The sequence below is a fragment of the Oryctolagus cuniculus genome, chromosome 11 (genome assembly GCF_051225735.1).
Source record: "Oryctolagus cuniculus isolate XC-2025 breed Fujian yellow rabbit chromosome 11, ASM5122573v1, whole genome shotgun sequence".
In the NCBI taxonomy this organism is placed as follows: Eukaryota; Metazoa; Chordata; class Mammalia; order Lagomorpha; family Leporidae; genus Oryctolagus; species Oryctolagus cuniculus.
The window spans coordinates 120,216,122-120,238,945 of record NC_142877.1 but is presented as its reverse complement, the minus strand read 5'-3'; the positions used below and the strand labels follow the sequence as shown (position 1 = coordinate 120,238,945).

The 22,824-nt window shown below is 42.4% G+C and overlaps 1 protein-coding gene across 4 annotated transcripts in view; it reads left to right on the top strand.

Annotated features, from left to right (window-relative positions):
* The window catches only part of SMC1B (structural maintenance of chromosomes 1B), a 79,556-nt gene that overhangs the window by 12,379 nt on the left and 44,353 nt on the right, over positions 1-22,824 (top strand). For 3 of the 4 annotated variants that reach the window (XM_070053033.2, XM_070053032.2, XM_070053030.2), the window contains exons 2-9: positions 4,744-4,932; positions 6,341-6,453; positions 6,543-6,746; positions 10,689-10,927; positions 11,146-11,404; positions 12,220-12,360; positions 18,828-18,910; positions 19,487-19,694. In XM_070053033.2, coding sequence (XP_069909134.2) covers positions 4,744-4,932; positions 6,341-6,453; positions 6,543-6,746; positions 10,689-10,927; positions 11,146-11,404; positions 12,220-12,360; positions 18,828-18,910; positions 19,487-19,694 — 1,436 coding nt within the window. The remainder of the gene's footprint in view (positions 1-4,743; positions 4,933-6,340; positions 6,454-6,542; positions 6,747-10,688; positions 10,928-11,145; positions 11,405-12,219; positions 12,361-18,827; positions 18,911-19,486; positions 19,695-22,824) is intronic. The other variant, XM_089307730.1, reaches the window with a different exon arrangement.

Genomic DNA, 22,824 nt, shown 5'->3' with positions numbered 1-22,824 from the left:
TCCTGCTTTTGGTAGAAATAGCATAGGCTTGGGAATCAGACATCATTTAGAATCTCAGTTGTTTGAAATACCCATCTCATAGGATTTTTTGCAATATGAGGTTCATCAAAACTTGATCACAACCCCCACTGTGATCACCACTCTAAATCAAAGAGTCAGAAGGAAATTATAACTAATTTAGTTTAAAGATCTAACTAGCTTTTATTTGTGATCCTAAGATGAGCTTACATCTCATTCTCATTCTCTTGAATGATCTGGACATTACAGGATGGTTGGTTTTGTTTAGGTGGGAACAAGTAAAAACAGTGGGAAAGCAGATCGGTTAACATCACTTCACTGCAGGTCATTTTTCTTGTAAGAGTTAAAGTAACTTCTTCATTGTGCTGACTCAGGTAGACTGGGCCTTTTCTGATTGATTGCTGTGAATCTCGTTTGCAGGAAAAACTGGTCTCTTAGGAAATGTACCTGCTTCCTAAAAGTTTGATTATCTGGCACTTAGCACGCGTGACTCCACGCCTGACGGGTGATTATTCAGAAAATGTAGAGTCAGTGAATTCGGGAGGATCAGAAGTCAGAGGTCGAAGAGTTCAGCAAGGAAGGATGACTTACGCAGCAGACAGACGGTGAAGGAGGAGAGTGGGAGGAGTGGAGGCGGAATCCAAAGGGCCTTGGAGGGTGATGGCTCCAGGGGTTGGGCCCTGCTATCCCTGTGGAGAGCTGGATGGTGGTCCCAGCTGTTGACTTTGGGCTGGCCCAGCCCCAGCTGTAGCGGGCATTTGGGGAGAGAACAAGTAGATAAGATTCATATTCATTCTCTCTCTCTCTCTCTTCTCTCTGCCTTCTAAGTACAGTAAAGAAGCAAAAATGAGTTTTTTAAAAAAGGGACTCTGAGGGCTAGCATTGTGCTTTGTGACAGTACCCCATATGGGTTCCAGTTTGTGTTCCAGCAGCTCTACTTATGATCTAACTCCCTGCTAATGGCCTGGGAAAAGCAGTGGAAGATAGCCCAAGTGTTTGGGCCCCTGATACCCACATGGGAGACCTGGATAAAGCTCCTGGCTTTGGCCTGGCCCAACCCTGGACCCTGTGGCCATCTGAAGAGTGAACCAACAAATGGAAGTGCCTTCCCGTCCTCTCTCTTCCCCTCCCCATCTCTCCCCCTCCCTGTCTCTTCCCCTCCCCGTCTCTTCCCCTCCCCCTCCCTTCCCTCCCTCCCACTCTCTGTAACTCTTTCAAATAAATAAATCTTTTAAAAAATAAAAAGGGACTTAGAAAATGATAATGGGGGCCGGCGCTGTGGTGTAGTGGGTTAGGCCGTTGTCTGCAGTGCCAGCATACCATGTGGGCGCCGAGTCGAGATCTGGCTGCTCCACTTCCAGTCCAGCTCTCTGCTATGATCTGGGAAAGCAGTAGAAAATGGCCCAAGTGCTTGGGCCCCTGCACCCATGTGGGAGACCTGGATGAAGCTCCTGGCTCCTGGCTCCTGGCTCCTGGCTCTTCGGATCAGCACAGATCCGGCCATTGTGGCGAAATGGGAAGTGAACCAGTGGATGGAAGGTCTCTCTCCCTCTCTGCCTCTCTATCTCTCTCTCTGCCTCTCCTTCTCTCTCTGTATAACTCTGATGTTCAAGTAAATAAATAAAATCTTTAAAAAATGATAATGATATTTTTATAGTTTTGGCTAGTTGGTTCATCTTTTTCAAGTGATAATATCCTAATAGAGAACTTCCAGAATCATTTTCCTGATGTTGGCTTAAAATTATTTACAGCAGAGGTCCTCAAAATGGCTGTTAGAAAATTTGACTTTGGGGGCTGGCGCTGTGGGGTAACAGGTAAGGCCACCGCCTGTGGTGCTGGCATCCCACATAGGCGCCGGTTCATGTCTTGGCTGCTCCACTTCCGATCTAGCTCTCTGCTATTGCCTGGGAGGGCTGTGGAAGATGGTGCAAGTCCTTGGGCCCCTGTACCCAGTGAGAGACCTGGAAGAAGCTCCTGGATTCGGATAGGCGCAGGCACCAGCTGTTGTAGCCAACTGGGGAATGAACCAGCGGATGGAGGACCTCTCTCTGGAGGCCTCTCCTTCTCTCTCTGTAAATCTGACTTTCAAGTAAAATAAATAAATAAAAAAGAGAAAACTTGACGTTGTTTATTCTTGCTTTCATTCATTCATTTTTTTCAATAGATGTTTATTAAGCTCATACTAACTGGCAGGCAGGCAAGGTAGTTAATATTTCCTGACCATCTTATCCGACTTTGCCTCTCCTACTTACCTTCTTTCTTTTTTTTTTTTAAGCTTTATTTTATTTATTTGAAAGAATTACACAGAGACGTAGATACAGAGAGAGAGGTCTTCCATCTGCTGATTCACTCCCTAAATGGCCACAACGGCTGGAGCTGAGCTAATCCAAAGCCAGGAGCCAGGAGTTTCCTCCAGGTCTCCCACCTGGGTGCAGGGGCCCAAGGACTTGGGCCATCTTCTACTGCTTTCCAGATCATAGCAGAGAGCTGGATCAGAAGTGGAGCAGCCGGAACTAGAACCAACACCCATATGGGATGTTGGCACTGCAGGCCAGGGCTTTAACCTGCTGCACCACAGCACCGGGTTACCCCTACTTACCTTATTTCATTTCTAGTTTGTCTCCTCATGATACTTATTACAATGTGCTATTGTTTGATTATGTTTTTAAAGATTTGTTTATTTGAAACACAGAGTTGGAGATCTCCATCTCCTGGTGCTTCCATTCTTCATTCTCCAAATGGCTGCAAAATCTAGGGCTGGACCTGATTCAGGCTGAAGCCAGGAGCCAGGAGCTTTTTCCAGGTCTCCCATGTGGGTGCAGGGGCCCAAGGATTTGGGCCATCTTCCACTGCTTTCCCAGGCCATAGCAGAGAGCTAGATTAGAAGAGGAGGAGCTGGGACTAGAACTGGCACCCACATGGGATGCCGGTGCAGCAGGTGGAGGATTAACCTACTGCACCACGGCGTCGGCCCCAATTTTTGGCAGACTTTAAATAAAGATATATTGCTCAAATAGAATTTCTGTTTATTACTCTCAGACTTAATAATTTTATTCTATGTGTACTGCCTTATAGTAGCTTTCAGTATACAGAAGAGCAATTAGTCCAGAAATGCCACATTTCTTACCTATCAGTTCTTACCTATCAGTTAAATAAATAAGACTCAGCTAAATAAATTTGCAGCATTTTACCATGTTTTGTTTTTAGGAAGATCCTAAACCTCCAGAACCAAGCCATATTCCTATTGACTGACAATATTCTTTCTTTGTTATTTCCCCTTTTCTGGCACTGAAAAGTAAAATAGTTTTTGGGTATGGCAGAAGGAATATGGAAAAAGGAAAAACATTAAGTAGGAATAGTAGTATCTGTATTGATCCACACCTTGGAAACTGTCTTGGAGCAAAGTGCTGGTTCCTGATTGGATGACAGATTTGGAGTTGGGGATCCCCAAGATTATACCAGGTTTGATGATGCTAGGAGGACTCAGCAAGGTAAAACATGCATGGGGTGAAGTGTGAGGTGGCAGTCCACAGAAGTTCTAGGAGTTCTCTCACACATTGGAGTACATACACGCAGTTCTTCCAGCAGCCAGCTCACAATGTGAAATATGACCTTCCAGGGAACCTCACTGATGACTTTGTGTCCAGGGGTTTTTTGTTTTGTTTTGTTTTGTTTTGTTGTTGTGTGTGTGTGTTTTGTTTTTTTTTTTTGTTTGTTTGTTTTTTTGAGATGATCACATAGGCACCCCTGCCTAACTCAACCTTAAATCTCAGGCTGCTTTTCCTAGCAATGCTCAGCATGAATCACATTGTTTGCATAATAGTTTAGGCACAGTGAACCATTCCTTTAATATATATTTATTTTCATCCACTTAAACTGCAGAGTGAGAAATTGATTTTCCATCCACTGGTTCATCCCCCAAATGCCTGCAACAGCAGAGCTGGGCCAAGCTAAAACCAGGACCCAGAACTCCCATCTAGTCTCCATGTGGGTGGCAGCCACCCAAGTAGTTGAGCCATCATCTGCCTCCCAGGGTGTGCATTTGTGGGAAGTTGGATGGGAAATGAAGGATCCAGGACTCTAACAGACACTCCAGTATGGGATGTGGGCATTGCCAGTGGAAGCTTAACCTACTGTGTCGCAGTATTCACCCCAATGAGCCATTCCTATCAGGGAATGGTAGAAAACCTCTGAAAATTCAAATCCAAAGTAGATACCAGCCAACCTGGTAAGCTGAACTTTTTCAAAGGATTTACGCCTGCAATATAACTTCTGTAGCACCATCTCATTCTAATCTTGAATTTCTCAGTCTTATTTTAGTCTCTAGGAAGATCCTGGACTTAGTTAGCCATCTTCTAAATGTGAGAGGAGTTGGTGCTGCACTAATGCTTTAGATGACAGTTTTCCTATTTATAAAATGGGGGTAACAAATTCAGAGTAAACGATTTGCCATGGGTAATGCCCTCAGGAGAGAGATGCAGTTTAGATCCATGTATTTATATCCTTATATTTAGACCTCTTAATGCTATGCACAGCTGCCAAGAACAAATAAGTGATTTATCTAAAAGTTTTCAGTCACTTGATTTTAAACATTGACAAGATGGAGTGGGTTATTTAAATGTGTACTGGCTGTGTTTTGCTTCCATTGTCAGCCTGGTTTCTGGGGCTCTGGGAAGGCCTTTTGGCATTAAGAATGAATAACTTCTTTTACTCTCTTTTTTTTAGGGAAGTCTAATATAATGGATGCACTTAGTTTTGTAATGGGAGAGAAGACAGCTAATTTAAGAGTGAAAAACATTCAGGAACTCATTCATGGAGCACATATTGGAAAACCTGTTTCTTCTACTGCAAGTGTAAAAATTGTGTATGTGGAGGACAGTGGAGAAGAGAAGACATTCGCAAGGAGTATTCGAGGTTTGTTTATTTATTTACTTATTTATTTGTAGACTTTATGCTATGAGTTATTTGATTTTTTCAAGCCCTAAGTTAGGTTGTCTGTTTTTTCTTTGAAGTGTATAATTTATTATTCCACTGGTTCTTTTTTTCTCTTGGATAGCAAATCTCATAAGCAAGTAGTAGAACCTGTTTGATCCTCCAATATTCTTCCTTAAGTAATCATTTTATGTTTAAACTTAACCCTGCTGTCAATTTTGTATCTGGCCATTTGGTTAAGATCAAGGAAGGAGCCTACCTCAAATACAGAAAAGTCATAAAAATTCTTCCTGAGCGTCTGTATGTTTTTTCTGCTTTCTTAGCGATGATTTGCGTATTTTGACTTGTATATAGACAGTTATCTCTACCTTTAAGTTGCTTTAAAAAAGCAACTTGAGTGAAATGTTTTAATTTGTATTATGTGACTTACTCAAGAATTTTTGGTTTCCTGAATAAGATTGAAAGTTATTTATATATTTTTGTTTATATATATTTTGTTTGTCCTATGCTATAATTTTTAGAGTCTCTGTGAATAGGCGTTTTGGGGTTTTTTTGTTACTGTTTTCATTCTGGTCTAAAACATTTCTAATGTATAAATACTGTCTTATCGATTGCCCCCAAATTCAAGCATAGATAATTTAGAAATACTTACTAGGTACTTGTACCTTATTATGTAATTTAAATATTTTACCATTTTATCACTGATATATTCGTTGACTAGTTTTTCCACTTTTTTGGATTTTTAACTCAAAAGGGTCCATCTCGGCAAGAATTTCCTTGCCTGTCCTATTAAAAATTACAGTATATTTTTCCAGTCCAGCTCTCTGCTGTGGCCCGGGAAGGCAGTGGAGGATGGCCCAGGTGCTTGGGCCCTGCGCCCACATGGGAGACCAGGAGAAGAACCTGGCTCCTGGCTTCGGATCAATGCGGTGCACCAGCCGCAGTGCGCCGGCTGCAGCGGCCATTGTGGAGTGAACCAACGGAAAAAAGAAAGACCTTTCTCTCTGTCTCTCTCTCTCACTGTCCACTCTGCCTGTCAAAAAAAAATATTACAGTATGTTTTTCTCTTACAAAGACATTTACATTCCTCCTTCCCAGTCCTTTTTTACTCCTTAATAGTTAACCACTTTCTCACCCCGATTTATTTTACTTGCATATCAATTTTGAGTCTCTCTGACTAGGATATATGTTCCTTGAGATCAGAGACTTTTCTATTTGGTTCACTGCTATGGAACAGTCCTTGGCACACCATAGATACTCAATATTTGATTGATTATATTTATTAACATGTTTATTATTGTATAACTGGCCATTTCTATAGGAAAAATAATTTTGTTACTAGAGATACTTCTGACACATGTTTCCTGTAACAGTCTTTGTTCTATTTTAGGGACATGTTCAGAATTCCGTTTTAATGATGATCCTGTGAGTCGTTCTGCCTATACAGCAGAGTTGGAAAGGATAGGCATCATAGTCAAAGCACGGAACTGTCTTGTTTTTCAGGTAAGTAGCTGTTGTAGTTTAATTGATTCATGGTTTTCCAAATACATGACTACATTTTACCTGTTGATATGCTTTATTGTTTTCCAAAGGGAACTGTAGAGTGTATTTCAATGAAAAAGCCCAAAGAAAGAACACAGTTTTTTGAGGAAATCAGCACGTCAGGAGAGCTTATAAGAGAATATGAGGAAAAGAAAAGAAAGTTACAAAAAGCTGAAGAGGATGCACAGTTTAATTTTAATAAGAAAAAAAATGTAGCTGCAGAGCGCAAACATGCAAAACTAGAGAAAGAAGAGGTAAGGTGTCCTGAGGACGATAACCCATTAACAACTTCCTGTTAGAATCGGTAGCTGGAGGCTTCTATTAGTCACATAAGACAAATAAGCCATGCTGTTCATTAAAGGTAAATTTTTCATGTATCTCCAACCATTTGTATTCTCAAATATGCAAAATGTGCTTAACTACAAAAATGTCTGGTTTTCCCTACCGAAAACAAGTTTTGAAGGGTCTGTGTCTTATCTGCCAGAGGGGCTCAGACATTTAGATCTTGATTCCCCCTGCCCTCTTAAAAATTACTGAGGACCTGGGAGCCGGCGCTGTGGTGCAGTGGGTTAAGGGCCCCAGCCTGTAGCACCCGCATCCCATATGGGGGCCAATTCCAGCCCCGGCTGCTCTACTTCCAATCCAGCTCTCTGCTATGGCCTGGGAAAGCAGTAGAAGATGGCGCAAGTTCTTGGGCCCCTGTACCCACGTGGGAGACCTGGAGGAAGCTCCTGGCTCTGGATTGGTTCAGCTCCAGCGGTTACAGCCATTTGGGGGAGTGAACCAGTGGATGGAAGCTCTCTCTCTCTGTCTACTTTCTCTGTAACTCTTTCAAATAAATAAAATAAATCTTTCAAGAAAATTATTGAGGAACTAAAAAATGTTTTGCTCATATGGGTTATGTCTATCAATATTACATTTGCAATTAAAACTTAAATTCAAAAATATATTTTAATGATCCATGTAAAAACAGCCATTAAACTCATCACATATTAACATAAATAACATTTTTATGAAAAATAGCTACATTTTCCAAGAATGGGCATTTAAGCCTAGCTTTTTTTGGGGGGCGGGTATGTGAAAGACAGAGTTACAGAGAGAGGTAGAGACAGAGAGAGAGGCCTTCTACCTGCTGGTTAACTCCCCAGATGGCCACAATGGCCGGAGCTGCACTGATCCAAAGCCAGGAGCCAGGAGTTTCTTCTGGGTCTCCCATGTGGGTGCAGGGGCCCAAGGACTTGGGCCATCTTCCACTGCTTTCCCAGGCCATAACAGAGAGCTGGATGGGAAGAGGAGCAGCTGGGGCTAGAACCAGCACCCATCTGGGATGCCAGCGCTTCAAGCCAGGGCTTTAACCCTCTGTGCCACAGTGCTGGCCCCAAGCCTAGCTTTTAAGATGCCCGCATTCCAATCAGAATGCCTGGGTCCAGTTCCAGGCTCAGATTCCAGCTTCCTGCCAGTGCAGATCCTGGGAGACTGTGGAAATTACTCACGTAGTTGAGTTCTCATCATCCATTTTGGAGACCTGTTTGCACCCCCAGATCCTGTGTCTGTCCCCAGCCATTGTAAGCATTTGAGGGGTCAACTAGTGGATGGGAGCTCTCTGAACTCACAAATTTTTAAAAAAGAAAAATAACTGGGGCTGGTGATGTGGCATAGTGGGTTAAGCTGCTGCCTGTGGTGTCTTGACTCCTCTACTTCCAATCCAGTTCCCTCCTGGTGCTTCTGGGAAAACAGAAGAGGATGGCCTAAGTCCTTGAGCCCCTTTATCCACTCAGGAGACCCAGAGGAAGCTCCTGGCTCCTAGCTCTGGTCTGGCCCAGTGCTGACTGTTGCAGCCATTTGGGGAGTGAACCAGCAGATGGAAGACCTATCTCGTGCTCTCTCTCTTTCTCTCTCTCTCTGCCTTTCAAAATTAATAATAATGGGCTGGCGCCGCGGCTCACTAGGCTAATCCTCCACCTGTGGCGCCAGCACATCGGGTTCTAGTCCAGGTTGGGGCGCTGGGTTCTGTCCCGGTTGCTCCTCTTCCAGTCCAGCTCTCTGCTGTGGCCCAGGAGTGCAGTGGAGTATGGCCCAGGTCCTTGGGCCCTGCACCCGCATGGGAGACCAGGGGAAAGACCCTGGCTCCTGGCTTCAGATCGGGCCGTAGAGGCCATTTGGGGGGTGAACCAACGGAAAAAAGAAAGACCTTTCTTTCTGTCTCTCTCTCTCTCTCACTGTCTAACTCTGCCTGTCAAAAAAAAAGTAATAATAATGAAAATAAGTCTTAAGAAAAAAGAAAAATAACTGTATTTTCCAAAACAAATTAGTTAGAAGAGTGGCATTGTTTTGCATTTTTATAATCTTAATGTCTGGCTTAACAGTGACAGCCGGACTCTGGTAAATACTTCTGCACTGAAGCATACTGACGCTGAGGCCTCGCAGCTTTACCACCACTGGCTTTCACACCATCAGTGCAAATGTCAACACCCTGAAGAGAGCAACAGACCTTAGTATTGTGAAAAATAGCTTTGCCCATGGGAACTCCCTGCAGAGGTCTTGGGGACTCCTAGGAGGCCAAGGCGTACTCTGTGAACGCCCTTCTTTGGCCCTAGCAGATGTCTTGTCTGTGGTTGGTAGTTGTTGGCTTTTAGAGCAATCCTTTTCAAATACAGATCAAAGCCTCTTTCCCTTGTGTGAAACTTTGATGCTGGTGCTTCCATTGCCCTGGTGATCTGGCCCGTTAACGGCTCTGACTTTTAGCTTCCTCTTCTCCACTACAACCTTTGTTGTTCATTGAACACACTAAGTTCTCTCCTCTGTCCTGGGGCTTTCGCAGTTTCCTCGGCCTAGAAAGCTATGCCTGATTTTTGTATGGCTGGTGCTCTTTTACTCAAAGTGGTTTTTTTGTCCAAGCCATTTCCTTAGGCCTTTGCTGTCCATACCCCCATTCTAAATTAGCTCCATCATGTACTATCATATTACCATGTACTGTCATTATTCTATTTTTTAACATATTGCTGTATGAAATTATATTATTATTTGTTTGCTTGTTTATTCTAACTGCCTTCTCCTCTGCCTGATTAGTGTAACTGAGATTCAAACTATAATAGCAGGAACTATCTTCCTTGTTCACCTTATTGCCAGCACATAGTAAACAATAAATATTTGAAGCAATAAATAAAGAGAATATCTCCCTTATTAGTGATGTTTCTGTGTTTCTTCATCGTTTTGAATATGTATATATATCCTTGGTGTTGTTAGTGGGAAGGAATGGCTGCAGCCTAAGTCAGGATCTAATAGTCACAATGTTTTGAAATAGTTCACTGAATTTCGGGACTTAAGGGACCTGTGTCCCTGGCTAAGCCGCTGCTTGCAACACTGATGTATCAGAAAGCCAGTTCAAGTCCTGGCTGCTCCACTTCCAATCCAATTCCCTGCTAAGGTGTCCAGGAAAGCAATGGAAGATGGCTCACATACATGGGCCTATGCCACCCATGGGAGACCCAGGTGGAACTCCAGCCTCCTGCCTTCATCCTGGCCTGACCCTGGCCATTATGGCCATTTAGGGAATGAACCAGAAGATGGAAGAATTTTAGGACTTCAAGTGTTACATGGACAGTTTCTGAACAGTCAGACTTCCTGACCATTTCTATAACATCCTTGGACATGGTTGTTTGCCTGTTACTTGGGACTACGTTGTTGTTGATCAGGAGCACTCCTCTTGAGGCAGCTCGTTCTATTATGTCTTTATTAATAATACAGGTATTGAGGAAATTCTTCCTACGAGCTGTTCTACTGGTAGAAAGGTAAATTCCTTTAGCGGGAATTTTACCTGGCACCACTACATGTAAAATTGCTGAGGGCATTATAAATCACATAGTGCTCTTCCTTCAGTTTGCAAACACGAAACCTGATGTCAGAAATATTAACGGGCTGGTCAGACTCAGAGGTCAAGGCAGAAATAGGATTAGATTAGCAGATGCCACTTCGTCGTTCTTACCACCATATCACTGAGTGTAAAATCATTTCCTGGTTTACTAGTTTGTAGATGTGTATCCAAAAACCCTCTGTGAATAATAGTACTTTTGGTAAAAATATTGTTGCTTAGTGACATAAAAATTATTAGAGACTTTTTGTTGGTACAATAGTTGAGTTTAAGGTCAGCTTAACTATACTCCTTTTCACTGCTGATGAATTGTGCTGTTTTATAGGCAGAACGTTACCAAAGTCTCCTTGAAGAACTGAGAATAAACAAAATCCAACTGCAGCTTTTCCAACTATACCACAATGAGAAAAAAATTCATTTTCTGACCACTGAGTTGGAGCATGTGAATAGGGATTTGAGTGTCACAAAAGAGTCTCTCTCTCATCATGAAAACATAGTTAAAGCCAAGAAAAAGGAGCATGGGATGCTAAGTAGACAACTACAACAAACAGAAAAAGAATTAAAGTGAGTTTTATTTTTAAAAAAAATAGGCATTACTAACAGTTTGGCTTTATATAGATCATTAGAAAAAATAAAACTGTAAGTGATTCTTTGGAAGATTTTTTACTATCGAAGTAAGCTTTTACCTTTGGAATACTTTTAGATACAGGGAAAAATTATCAAGATAATAAAGAGCATTCCTGTACTCCCCTCCTTCAAAGTTAACTTTTTTTCCTTTTCAGATCTCTTGAAGCACTTTTGAATCAGAAGAGACCTCAGTACATTAAAGCCAAAGAGAACACTTCTCACCACCTCAAGAAGGCAGACATGGCTAAGAAGTCAATACAGGACAGTGAAAAACAGTGCTCCAAGCAGCAGGACGATCTAAGAGCCCTGGAGACAGAGCTGGCTGACTTAGATGGGGCATGGAAAAGTTTTGAAAAACAGATCGAGGAAGAAATCTTACGTAAAGGGAGAGACATTGAACTAGAAGCCAGTCAGGTGAAAAAGTCAACATACGGGAAATATTTTGCTTCAATTTCAGCTTTTCCCTTTAATTAGAAAAAATGTAAAGTATGACCTCTCTTTTAAAAGATTATCCACAGAATGTCAATTTTGAGAATTTAAATTTTCAACATGTTCTCACAACCCAGATTTAATCTTTAGATTGAGGTTATTGTTCCTTTACAAAATGATGCTATTATAACATTTCTGAGTTAATTTAAGTCCCAGAAATACTTCAGTAGCATTTACATGGTATCATTCTGAAATAAAAGTTGCTATTTTTAAGGTAATCATTTTGTTTCACAACATAAAACCTTAAAAGTCAGACACATAATCACTTGACAGGAGAGAAGTTGATTATGTGAAGTGATTGAAAATGGCTATTAATGAATTAATATCCAGATTAGTATAGAAGATTGAATTATCAATATAGATACCCAAAAAAGTAACTGTTTCCATTTTCTTAACTAAATTTGTATTTTTTCATTAATTTTATTATAACCTTACACTGTATACAAAATAATTATGACTGTGTAAGTAGAAAAAAACACACCATTTTCTCTGTATTCTTTTTTGAGATGTTCTGACAAAGATCTGATTATAGCATTTGTTTAGAACACTTTGTTGCTCTATCTCCACAATTTTATATATTTTCATATTTACATTAATTTACCTAGATAAAAGGCTAATTATGATCTTACTTCTATGAACATTTTATAAAATTACTTACATGCTACTATAGGATATCATACAAAGAATTTCCTCTTGTGCTTTATAAGTGTGTTAATGGTGTTTTAATGCTGTCTGTATAGCTGGAACGTTATAAAGAACTTAAGGAACAAGTGAGGAGGAAAGTAGCTATAATGACTCAACAACTAGAGAAACTGCAATGGGAACAGAGGGCGGAGGAAGAAAGGCTGGCATTTGAGAAGAGACGGCGTGGAGAAGTTCAGGTACCTTGGGTCATGCAGTAGTGATTTAGAATTATTGTCAATGAGATATTAGCTTTTTGTATTAACTTTCATTATATAAATTATATCAAATAAAACAATTTAAAAACTTTTAGTTACCTCTTGATTTAGGTGCTGTTTATGGTTCAAATGTAGAGATAGTGCCTTCATTCATGTGTTCAGTAAGTGTTTTTTGTGCATCTATATAGTGCTAGATAGATCCGAAGATATACTGTCTTAAATGTATGTTAGGGCCGGCGCCACGGCTCACTAGGCTAATCCTCCGCCTTGCAGCGCCGGCACACCAGGTTCTAGTCCCGGTCGGGGCGCCGGATTCTGTCCCGGTTGCCCCTCTTCCAGGCCAGCCCTCTGCTGTGGCCAGGGAGTGCAGTGGAGGATGGCCCAGGTGCTTGGGCCCTGCACCCCATGGGAGACTAGGAAAAGCACCTGGCTCCTGGCTCCTGCCATCGGATCAGCGCAGTGCACCGGCCGCAGCGCGCCGGCCGCGGCGGCTACTGGAGGGTGAACCAACGGCAAAGGAAGACCTTTCTCTCTGTCTCTCTCTCACTGTCCACTCTGCCTGTCAAAAAAAAAAAAAATGTATGTTAGTCAAGTAGGGTTAGGAGGAGGATAGAGAAAGAGAAAAAAAAATAAGTGTCCTCATAGAGGTGAAGGCAATCACTGGAAACATGAAGGACCTGGCGCCCAAGAGGGGTCAGTCTCCATCAGAGTAGCCTTGGAGACAGGGTCACAGCAGCACTGTGCTGGTCTGTCTCAGATGAGGGCCGTGCTGCCTCCAGCCAGACTTGTTCTTCACTTGATGTGTGTAATAAATTACATAACTCTGGGCTTTGATTTCATTTGCATGAATTGAGGATATCTATTTTACATCTTATAGCTATTTGAAGGTAGGTGTGTCTGTCTTAGAGTGATGGACGTGTTGAATAAGACCACAGGGAGTGTGCCAGTGCACCAAGCATCTCGCCTCACCCACTTGTGCTCCTGACCATCTTTTCTAAAGACTGAGACTGAGGGGCGAGTGTTTGGCTTACCAGCTAAGTTACCAGAGATGCCTACCTCCCATAAAGGGTTCCTGGCTTGAGTTCACAGCTCCTGATTGTAGGTTTCTGCCAGTGCAGATCCTGGGAGGCAGCAGGTGATGGCCCAAGCAGTTGGGTAGCTGCCACATGATGCGGCAGACTGGAATGAGTTTCTGGATACTGGCTTCCAGTTCTGACTGTTGCAGACATTTAGGGAGTGAACCAGTGGATGAGGGAACCTGTTTCTCCGTCCCCCTCTCCCCCTCTCTCCCTCTCCAACCCTCTCCCTCTCCCTCCCTTTCCCTCTCTCCCTCTCCCTCTCTCTCCTTCTCTCTCCCCCTCTCCCCCTCTCTCCCTCTCCAACCCTCTCCCTCTCTCTTCTTTTCCCTCTCCCCACCCCCAACTTCCCTCTTGAATTAAAAAAAGAGAACTGGGCTATAACATTGTTATTATGGCACATTCAACAATAATAATTCATTGTGTATTAGAGTGTTTGTGACCATCATTTCTTTCTTTCTTTCTTTTTTTTTAAATTTATTTGACAGAGTTACAGTGAGAGAGACAGAGAGAAAGGGCTTCTTCCATTGGTTCACTCCCCAAATGGCTACTATGGCTGGCGCTGCGCTGATCTGAAGCCAGGAACCAGGTGCTTCTTCCTGGTCTCCCATGTGGGTGCAGGGCCCAAGTACTTGGGCCATCCTCCACTGCCCTCCTGGGCCACAGCAGAGAGCTGGACTGGAAGAGGAGCAACCGGGACTAGAATCTGGTGCCCACATAGGATGCTGGCACCGCAGGTGGAGGATTAACAACAGAGCCACAGCGCCAGCCCGTGACCATCATTTCTAACAGCTGTAATGGGGAAATTGTTTAATATATATATATATAAAACATATATATGTATGTATACATATATAACATATATGGGTGTATATACATACATATATAAAACATATATGTGTATGTATTCATACATATATATGTATTTGATTTATAAATTGGAAATTTACAGGGGGAAAAAACCTGATTGCTCTGCTAGGCACTTTACACTCATTAGCTTCATTTTAGTCTCACAACAGTGTAGCAGGAGTGTGTATTTGCTCTGATATACAAATGAAGAAACTGAGGGTGGCATTTCAAAATGACATCTCTAAAAATGGGTCTGACATCTTCCAGGAATAACAGTAGTATTATAGTGAAGGGTTTACTTGTGTATACTATGTATGCACTGCTATAAACCCAGTTTATTTAAGAAATAACCCTGTGAGGTAATTGTATTCTGAGCTTGGCTTTTTTCTTTTGTCTGATTCACTGCCTTGGTAATCTGAGAGCTTTTAAATGCTATCTGCCGATGACTCCAGATTTGTGTATCTAGCTCACACCTTGAGCTGCAGCCTCTCCGTTTGGTGTTTTGAAGACATCTCAAGATTCAGGTGCCAGACAGGACGCCTGATCTTCCACCCAATTGTGCTCCACACGTAACCGTTCACAGCCGAAGTGATGACGATTCAGTCTTAACCAGTGGCTGATGCCAAAAGCATGGAGTCCATCTTTTATTCTTTTAGGAAATTTTGTTGCCTCTATATCAAAATATACCAAGAATCCAGTTGCTTCTCTGCATTTCTACTGCTGCCACCTTGCTCATCTCACCATCTTCCTCAGGATTTAGATCAGTATACTGGACTAAGTCTCTCTAATTCCAGTTCTTGACTCCAACAGAGTGGTCATGCCACAGTAGCCAGAGTGATGCTTTTACTAGTCAACTTAAGAAAGTTGCTGCTTTATAAATCCTCCAGTGAAGTTTAAATCAAAGCTCATAAGTGACCCACATGTACTTCCTGATCTGTTCTCCTGCCTTTCCCCATTCACCTCTTGAACCCCTCTTCTTCTACTCTCTGTGTTATTCTCTGTGATCTGGCTGCACTGGCTTTGTGGAACATACTCTACGTGTTTCTGCCAGAAGGCCTTTATATTGATTGTCTCAGCCTGGAATGGGCTTTCCTAACATTCCTTCATTTTTAAAAAGTTTTACTTATTTATTTTCAAGGCAGACTGAAAGAGACAGGATCTCCATCCACCAGTTCACTCCAAATGCCTGCAACAGCCAGGGCTGGGCCAGACCAAATCCAGGAACTGAGCCTGGGTCTCCCACATGGGTGGTAGAGACTCAGGTACTTCAGCCATCATCTGTTGTCTCCCTGGTATATAAACCAGAAACCGGATTAAAACCAAAGTAGCCAGGACTCCATCCCAGGGATTAACTCACTGCACCACGTGACCTGCCCAGTTTCTTCATTTGTAATTCTATTGCCTTCTTGATGAGGCCTACTGTGACTTCCCTGTTTAAACTTGTAGTCCTCACTGCACTTGGCCTTCCTTTCCCTGGCTGTGTTTTTCCCATGGCATTAATCTCCTAACATAGCATTTCTAATTTACTCAACATTTTTATCTGTCTTCCTCCTGTAGACAGGAGCAGGGACATTTGCTGTGCACACTGGTACATCCCAAGCACCTAGAATAGTTTCTTATCTAGAGATACACTCGGTGAATACTTACTGAATTAAAATATTTTACAGATAAGGGAATCATCTAAATAAGTAGAACTGAGATGAGATTCAAAACACTGTCTCCAGAAATAATTTCCTTCATACTTACACTGTGATTTTTGTGGTTTAGCAGATGAAAATACAAACAATTATGAAAAATACAGTATATGATAGTCCTGTGAGAAGAGGGGTGTTTTGTGTAGGGAGAAAAACAGAAACAGTACACAGCAGGAATTACTTTTAAAATATTTGTCTACTTGTATAATTTGTATTACATTATAAAGCTATACGTTGCTTTCTGAAAATACACATTGCACCTTTTTACCTATGTATATGCTGATTTATTTTAGAATAACTTGATCTTTACACATTAAGTTCTTTAGTACCCATATCACAGAGCTCTCCATAGCCCTCCTTTTCTCTCCACACCACTCCAAACAGGAGCCAGAACAATTCTTCCTCATATAGTTATCCATTGTCCTTAATATATATCTAAGAGCTTTTATCAGATTGCATAAAAAATACAGCTAGGGGCTGGTGCTGTGGCGTAGTAGGCTAAGCCTCCACCTGTAGCGCCAGCATCCCATATGGGTGCCGGTTCATGTTCCAGCTGCTCTACTTCCTATCCAGCTCTCTGATTATGGACTGAGAAAGCAATGGAAGATGAAGATGGCCCAAGTGCCTGGGCCCCTGCACCCGCATGGGAGACCTGGAAGAAGCTCCTGGTCCTGGCTTCAGATTGGCCCAGTTCTGGTCGTTGCAGCCATTTGGGGAGTGAACCAGTGGATAGAAGCACCTTTCTGTGTAATTCTGCCTCTCAAATAAATAAAATCTTTTTGAAAAAATTTTAAAATTACAGTTAATAGGTTGGTTCTTCTAGACTGGAAGTTCCTTTTTTTCTTTTTTTAAAGATTTATTTGAAAGAGTTACAGCAAGAGAGGGAGTGACAGAGACAGAGATCTTCCATCCACTGGCTCACTCCCCAAATGGCTGCAATGACCAGGGATGGGCCAGACCAAAGCCAGGAGCCTTGAGCCTCATCTAGATCTCCCACATGGGTGCAGGGGCCCAAACACTTGGGTCATCCTCCACTGCCTTCCCAGGTGCACCAGCAGGGAGCTGGATCAGAAGTGGAGCGGCCAGGACTCAAACCTGTGGCACTGCAGACAATGACTTAAACTGCTGTGCCGTGTACCAGCCCCGACAAGAAGCTTAAAAGGCATGCTTCATAATCATGTCCATTGTAAACTTTGCACTTAGTAGATGTCAGTAAGTGTTGGCTAATTGCTGTTGTCTTGAATACAAATAATAATAAGAAATAACACATCAGATGGAGAAAGATGGAGAAAGAACTGTACCCAATCTTAGTTTCCCACAGGACCGAGGACTTCCTTCACACGCAGGAGGCTTTGCAACAGATCTCAAGATCTCTGGTGCTGGGCAGTAGTTGGTTTTCTCAGACAAATAGCGGGATCAGCTGGCATGTCAAATCCAGCTTGTGTAGCTAGTCTGATTACCCAACTGTGTCCAGCAAAACACCCAGGCCCTGACTCCTCCCTGTGGGATGACTGAAGAGATGGGACCCATGCCTTCTCTTCTCTTGTTGGCCCTGGCATGACCCAGACCCTGGGAACAGAGATAAAAGCAGAGACAGGTCTTCCCATTTGACTGAACATTGTTACTGTAGCTCTTTGGTCTTATTTTTTCCTCCTCTAAATAGTGATGTAAAAGACTTTTCAATACAAGCACTGTAATTTCAACATGGGCAAGTTCCTTCAGAACAGGAACTGTGTCTTGCTCATTTTTCTAACCCATATCTGCCACAAACAGATATTCAATGAATTTGTGTGATAAGTAAAACAAGATAATTACCTTCATGGAATATGTTTGTCCATTTCTACTTGAAAGTTGTGGTATTTCTTCTTTCCTTGGTATTCTACATTGAAAAAGAATTGTGTTTTATTTTCACACACACCTGATTTTAGATTATGTAGCAACAGAGACATTGTTTCCATAATGCACAAGATGAATTGGGAAATATGAAAACAGGAAACTGGTTGCAGATTACTGGAGTATTTGGGTTTAGTGGTATGGTGAACAGAGCAAGAATTTTGTCAAGTGTGCCCTGCATGAGCCTGTTAGTTACCCTGCAGATTCCTGTATTATTATGGGACTAAACTACTCTACTGTCATTGCTTATTTAAACATCTTTGAGGGCAGAAACTCTATCCTGGTCGTTATTGAACCTGTAACACCTATCACATAGTAGCTAGTGGATAATGTTTGTTGAATGAATCATTTTGAGAGAAAAAGAAACTCTATAGATGAAAATAATTCTCTTGGAGTTTGAAGTTACCATAGTGAAATTGCTACAGATTAAATATCTAGCAAATGGTGGAGTCGAGATCAAAGCCTGATCAGTGTAACTTCAAGGCTTTATACTAGACTTCCTTTTCGAAATTAAACTTTTCTCTCCTAGTATTTCTATATAGGGCAAGCATGTGGCACAGTGGGTTGAGCCTCTGCTTGCAGTGCCAGCAGCCCGTTTCAGAGTGTTGCTTGGAGTCCTGGCTGCTCCGCTTCCAGTTCAGCTCCCTGCTAATGCACCTGAGAAGGCAGCAGGTGGTAGCTGGAGTGCTTGGGCCCCCGTCATCTGTGTGAGAGACCCCCATGGACTTCCTGGTTCCTGGGCTCCTGGCCGAGCCTTCTCCTTTTCTCTTTGGTGCTTTGCCTTTCAAATAAATAATCTTTTAAATTTCAAAGTATTTCCATGTAATTACATTTCTCTTATTTCATATTTACACACTTGATAAATAGCAAACTCAGCATGGAATTTTGTTGGCTTGGAATTACTGTAATTGACCTTAAGTTTCATTTCCTGTCTTAGGGAAATCTGAAACAAATAAAAGAACAAATAGAAGATCATAAAAAGCGCATAGAGAAGTTGGAGGAGTATACAAAGACATGCATGTAGGTAGAGTAAAAACCCTCGCAGCTCTCCCTCATAGCCCTGTGCATTTCTGTCCTTCAGATGACTGTTCCCACTGTGCTGTGTGCTTTCAGTGCTCCCTTGTTCTCCATTTTATTGTGGATTACTAGAGATGATTATACCTAACTGCATAAGAATCAGTAAAATATTTAAATTTTGAAAATAAAAATATGTAAGTGTGATGAAAATAACTCCCTTTTGGTACAATTACTGAATATGTCATGAAAGCTGATGCAAATATTTGATGCTGAGGACTTCTGGTGTGGCATCTCCTGATTACCAAGCTCATGCTGATTACTCTGGCTTGGGTTATCTTTTTTGGTATCTGGAAATACGTACATTCTGAATCAACAAATGGTGACCTAAACCTCTTGTGCTCAAGTCTAGTGTTGTGTTTATTGAGTTATGTCTTCCTTCAGTCCCTTAATCTAACAAGAAGCAGACTCTGTTAGTGACAGCACTGCGGCATTCCTCGGCAGTGCCACACAGGAATATTTTGTCTGATAATTCCTGAATTCTGTTTCTGCTTGCTGTATGATTTTGTTCCTGTTGTGTAGTGATTGCTTGAAAGATAAAAAACAACAAGAGGAAACTCTATCGGATGACATTGAAAAAACAAAGCAGAGAATGTCTGAGGTCAATGAAGAACTGAATCTCATTAGAAGTGAACTGCAGAGTGCTGGGATTGACCACCACGAGGGGAAACGCCAGCAGAAGAGAGCCGAAGTCCTGGAGCACCTGAAGAGACTCTACCCAGAGTCTGTGGTAATTAGGACGGGCAGTTGGGTTTAGTCAGTCCCTGTTCGGAGAAAAGATGTCTTCTCATTTGGATTAGAAATATTCCTGTTAGCAGAATTACTTCAGAAAGCTTTAAGTTTTGTGTTTGACAATTTATATGTATATTTATAATGTAACAGTAAATAATTAGAATGAAATGGGAATAATTTTCAGTATGTCTGTAAATAAGTAATTATTGAGGAAAACCATTGCCATGAACACAGCACCCAGAAAACCCAAGTTATGGTCAGTTCCCCAAAGCAGTAAGTGCTATGAAGTAGTCTGATTTCCCAGACATATGTCCCAAACCTCATGTACTAAAATGGCTTCAGTTTTTTAAAGAATATGTTTCCAGTAGACATAATTGGCATAATTTTGTTCTCTAAGTCTGTGCACCCAATATTGCTAGTGTATTCATTAGTCAAACTAGGAAGATGTTTCCTGGGGCTTGTGGCACCAGCCTCACAGCCTTATCTCCTTTGGTGTTAGGGTTCTGGCTGTCTTATCTGACTGTCTTATCACCGCTGTTAGCAAACAGTCCCTCAATGATGGTAATTTCAACATTTGACACTGTGAATCATTGGCCTGTTTCAAAGCACTTGCCATAGGCTCCACATTCTTGTGGTCTTCCTCCTATCTCTCTTTTCAGCACTTTTTTGGCTTTCTGCTCTTAAATGTTGGTTTTGACATCTTAATGATAGAGGAGTAAGGCTGATTCATAGAATCTTATTTTCCCTAATTCCTCACAAAATGACAAAAGCTAGATAAAAAAATAGTTTAACAAACAGCCAACCTAATACCATAGCCTTCAGAAAACAGTGATAGTCAAGAACTAAAAATAATAATAATAGTAATTTAAGTATAGCACTGATTAATTTTTAATATATTTATTTATTTATTTGAAAGGTAGAGTTATAGAGAGACAGAGAGGCAGAGAGAGAGAGAGAGAGAGAGAGAGAGAGAGAGAGAGAGGTCTTCTATCTGCTATTTTACTCCCCAAATGTCCACAATGGCTAGAGCTACAACAATCAGGAGCCAGGAGCTTCCTCCAGGTCTCCCTCTTGGGTTCGGGGGCCCAAGCCCAAGGACTTAGGCCTTCCTCTACTGCTTTCCCAGGCCATAGCAGAGAGCTGGATTGGAAGTGGAGCAGCCAGGACTCGAACCAGTGCACATATGAGATGTTGGCACTGCAGGCGGTGGCTTTACAGCTACGCCACAGTGCCGGCCCCCAGCATCGATTATTCTTGATTCCATAGAAGCCAAACTGACTAATCTGTAGGAATTCTCACCTAGAACCCCTTAATCTAACAAGAAGCAAACTCATGTCTGGTTTTTTTTTGTTGTTGTTTTGTTTTTTTTTTTGTTTTGTTTTGTTTTGTGTTTTTTTTTTTTTTTTTTTGGACAGGCAGAGTGGACAGTGAGAGAGAGAGAGACAGAAAGAAAGGTCTTCCTTTGCCGTTGGTTCACCCTCCAGTAGCCGCCGCGGCCGGCGCGCTGTGGCCAGCGCACTGCACTGATCGATGGCAGGAGCCAGGTACTTCTCCTGGTCTCCCATGGGGTGCAGGGCCCAAGCACTCAGGCCATCCTCCACTGCACTCCCTGGCCACAGCAGAGAGCTGGCCTGGAAGAGGGGCAACCGGGACAGAATCCGGCACCCAGACCGGGACCAGAACCTGGCGTGCCGGCGCCACAAGGCGGAGGATTAGCCTAGTGAGCCGCGGCACTGGCCAAACTCATGTCTGTTTGCTTTTCCTCTTCTAACCAGAAGGAGCTAGATTAGAAAACTGCTGAATCAAGGAACAAGAACCCGTGATACTCTGTAATGGAAGTGAAGGCCCTCATTAACTTCAGGGGCCACTTGGAGCCCTCTTGGCAGAATGGGGTTTGTTCTCCCACACTGTGGAAAGGCCTGGGTGTAGGGTATTCATATAACACTCAGAAGGGACTGCAGAACTTAGCGATTCCGCAAAAGCATCTTCCTCCAGGACTTCGGGTGAGCTCTCACTTGCCCTGTCTTCTATGCTCTCAGGTGATAGGAAAATGGATAGAACAGGAAATGCATTTTCCATCAACTGTTGCTCAGTGAGATAACCTTCTCAGTTCTGTGGGAAAAGGAATTTTAAAAAAAGTTGCCTGTCACACCCAGTAAAAGCTGTCAGCCGAGCTGTCCACACTGAACATATACAAAGTGAAAAGAATCACTGGTGGTGTAGAGCACGGTAATAAAGAGCATCAGAGGCCGAGACCCAGTGTGGAAGGCTACAGAACAAATCCCCCACGCGCTTCGTGGCAGGGATAATTTGAATTCATAACATCAGATTCAAATACGCAGTAAAACAAAAAATATGAAAAGGGAAATTTAGAAGAAAACAATAGGAAAACCTTTTACCAAATATTTACCCTTCATTCACATTTAATTAATAAATAGTGTAGACTAATAAGTTAGAAAAAGTGAGGAGCTGGCGCCACGGCTCAACAGGCTAATCCTCTGCCTTGCGGCGCCAGCACACCAGGTTCTAGTCCCGGTTGGGGCGCCAGATTCTGTCCCGGTTGCCCCTCTTCCAGGCCAGCTCTCTGCTGTGGCCTGGGAAGGCAGTGGAGGATGGCCCAAGTGCTTGGGCCCTGCACCCCATGGGAGACCAGGAGAAGCACCTGGCTCCTGCCTTCGGATCAGCACGGTGCGCCGGCTGCAGCTCACCGGCCGCAGCGGCCATTGGAGGGTGAACCAACGGCAAAGGAAGACCTTTCTCTCTGTCTCTCTCTCTCTCTCTCTGTCCACTCTGCCTGTCAAAAACAAACAAACAAAAGAAAAACTGAGGAACACTAATAAAGTAGCCAGGAATGGGTTACCCAGGTAAAAATAAAATTTTTTACCCAAAAGAAAAGCCTGGGATAATCAAAGATGAATAGAGAAGAAAGAGATTTAAGATATAATAAATATGAAAGATGATGATCCATCATAAAGAAATTGGTATTCCTGAAGTAGAACCTAACAAATAGCAGTAAGACCAAAGGTGTAGAATTAAATCTTTAGACATTCTAGAGACTGTTAGGATTCAGACATTTTCTAGAAAGGTTTTTGAACTTCATTCTAAAGAATTCTTGGCCATTCCTCAAA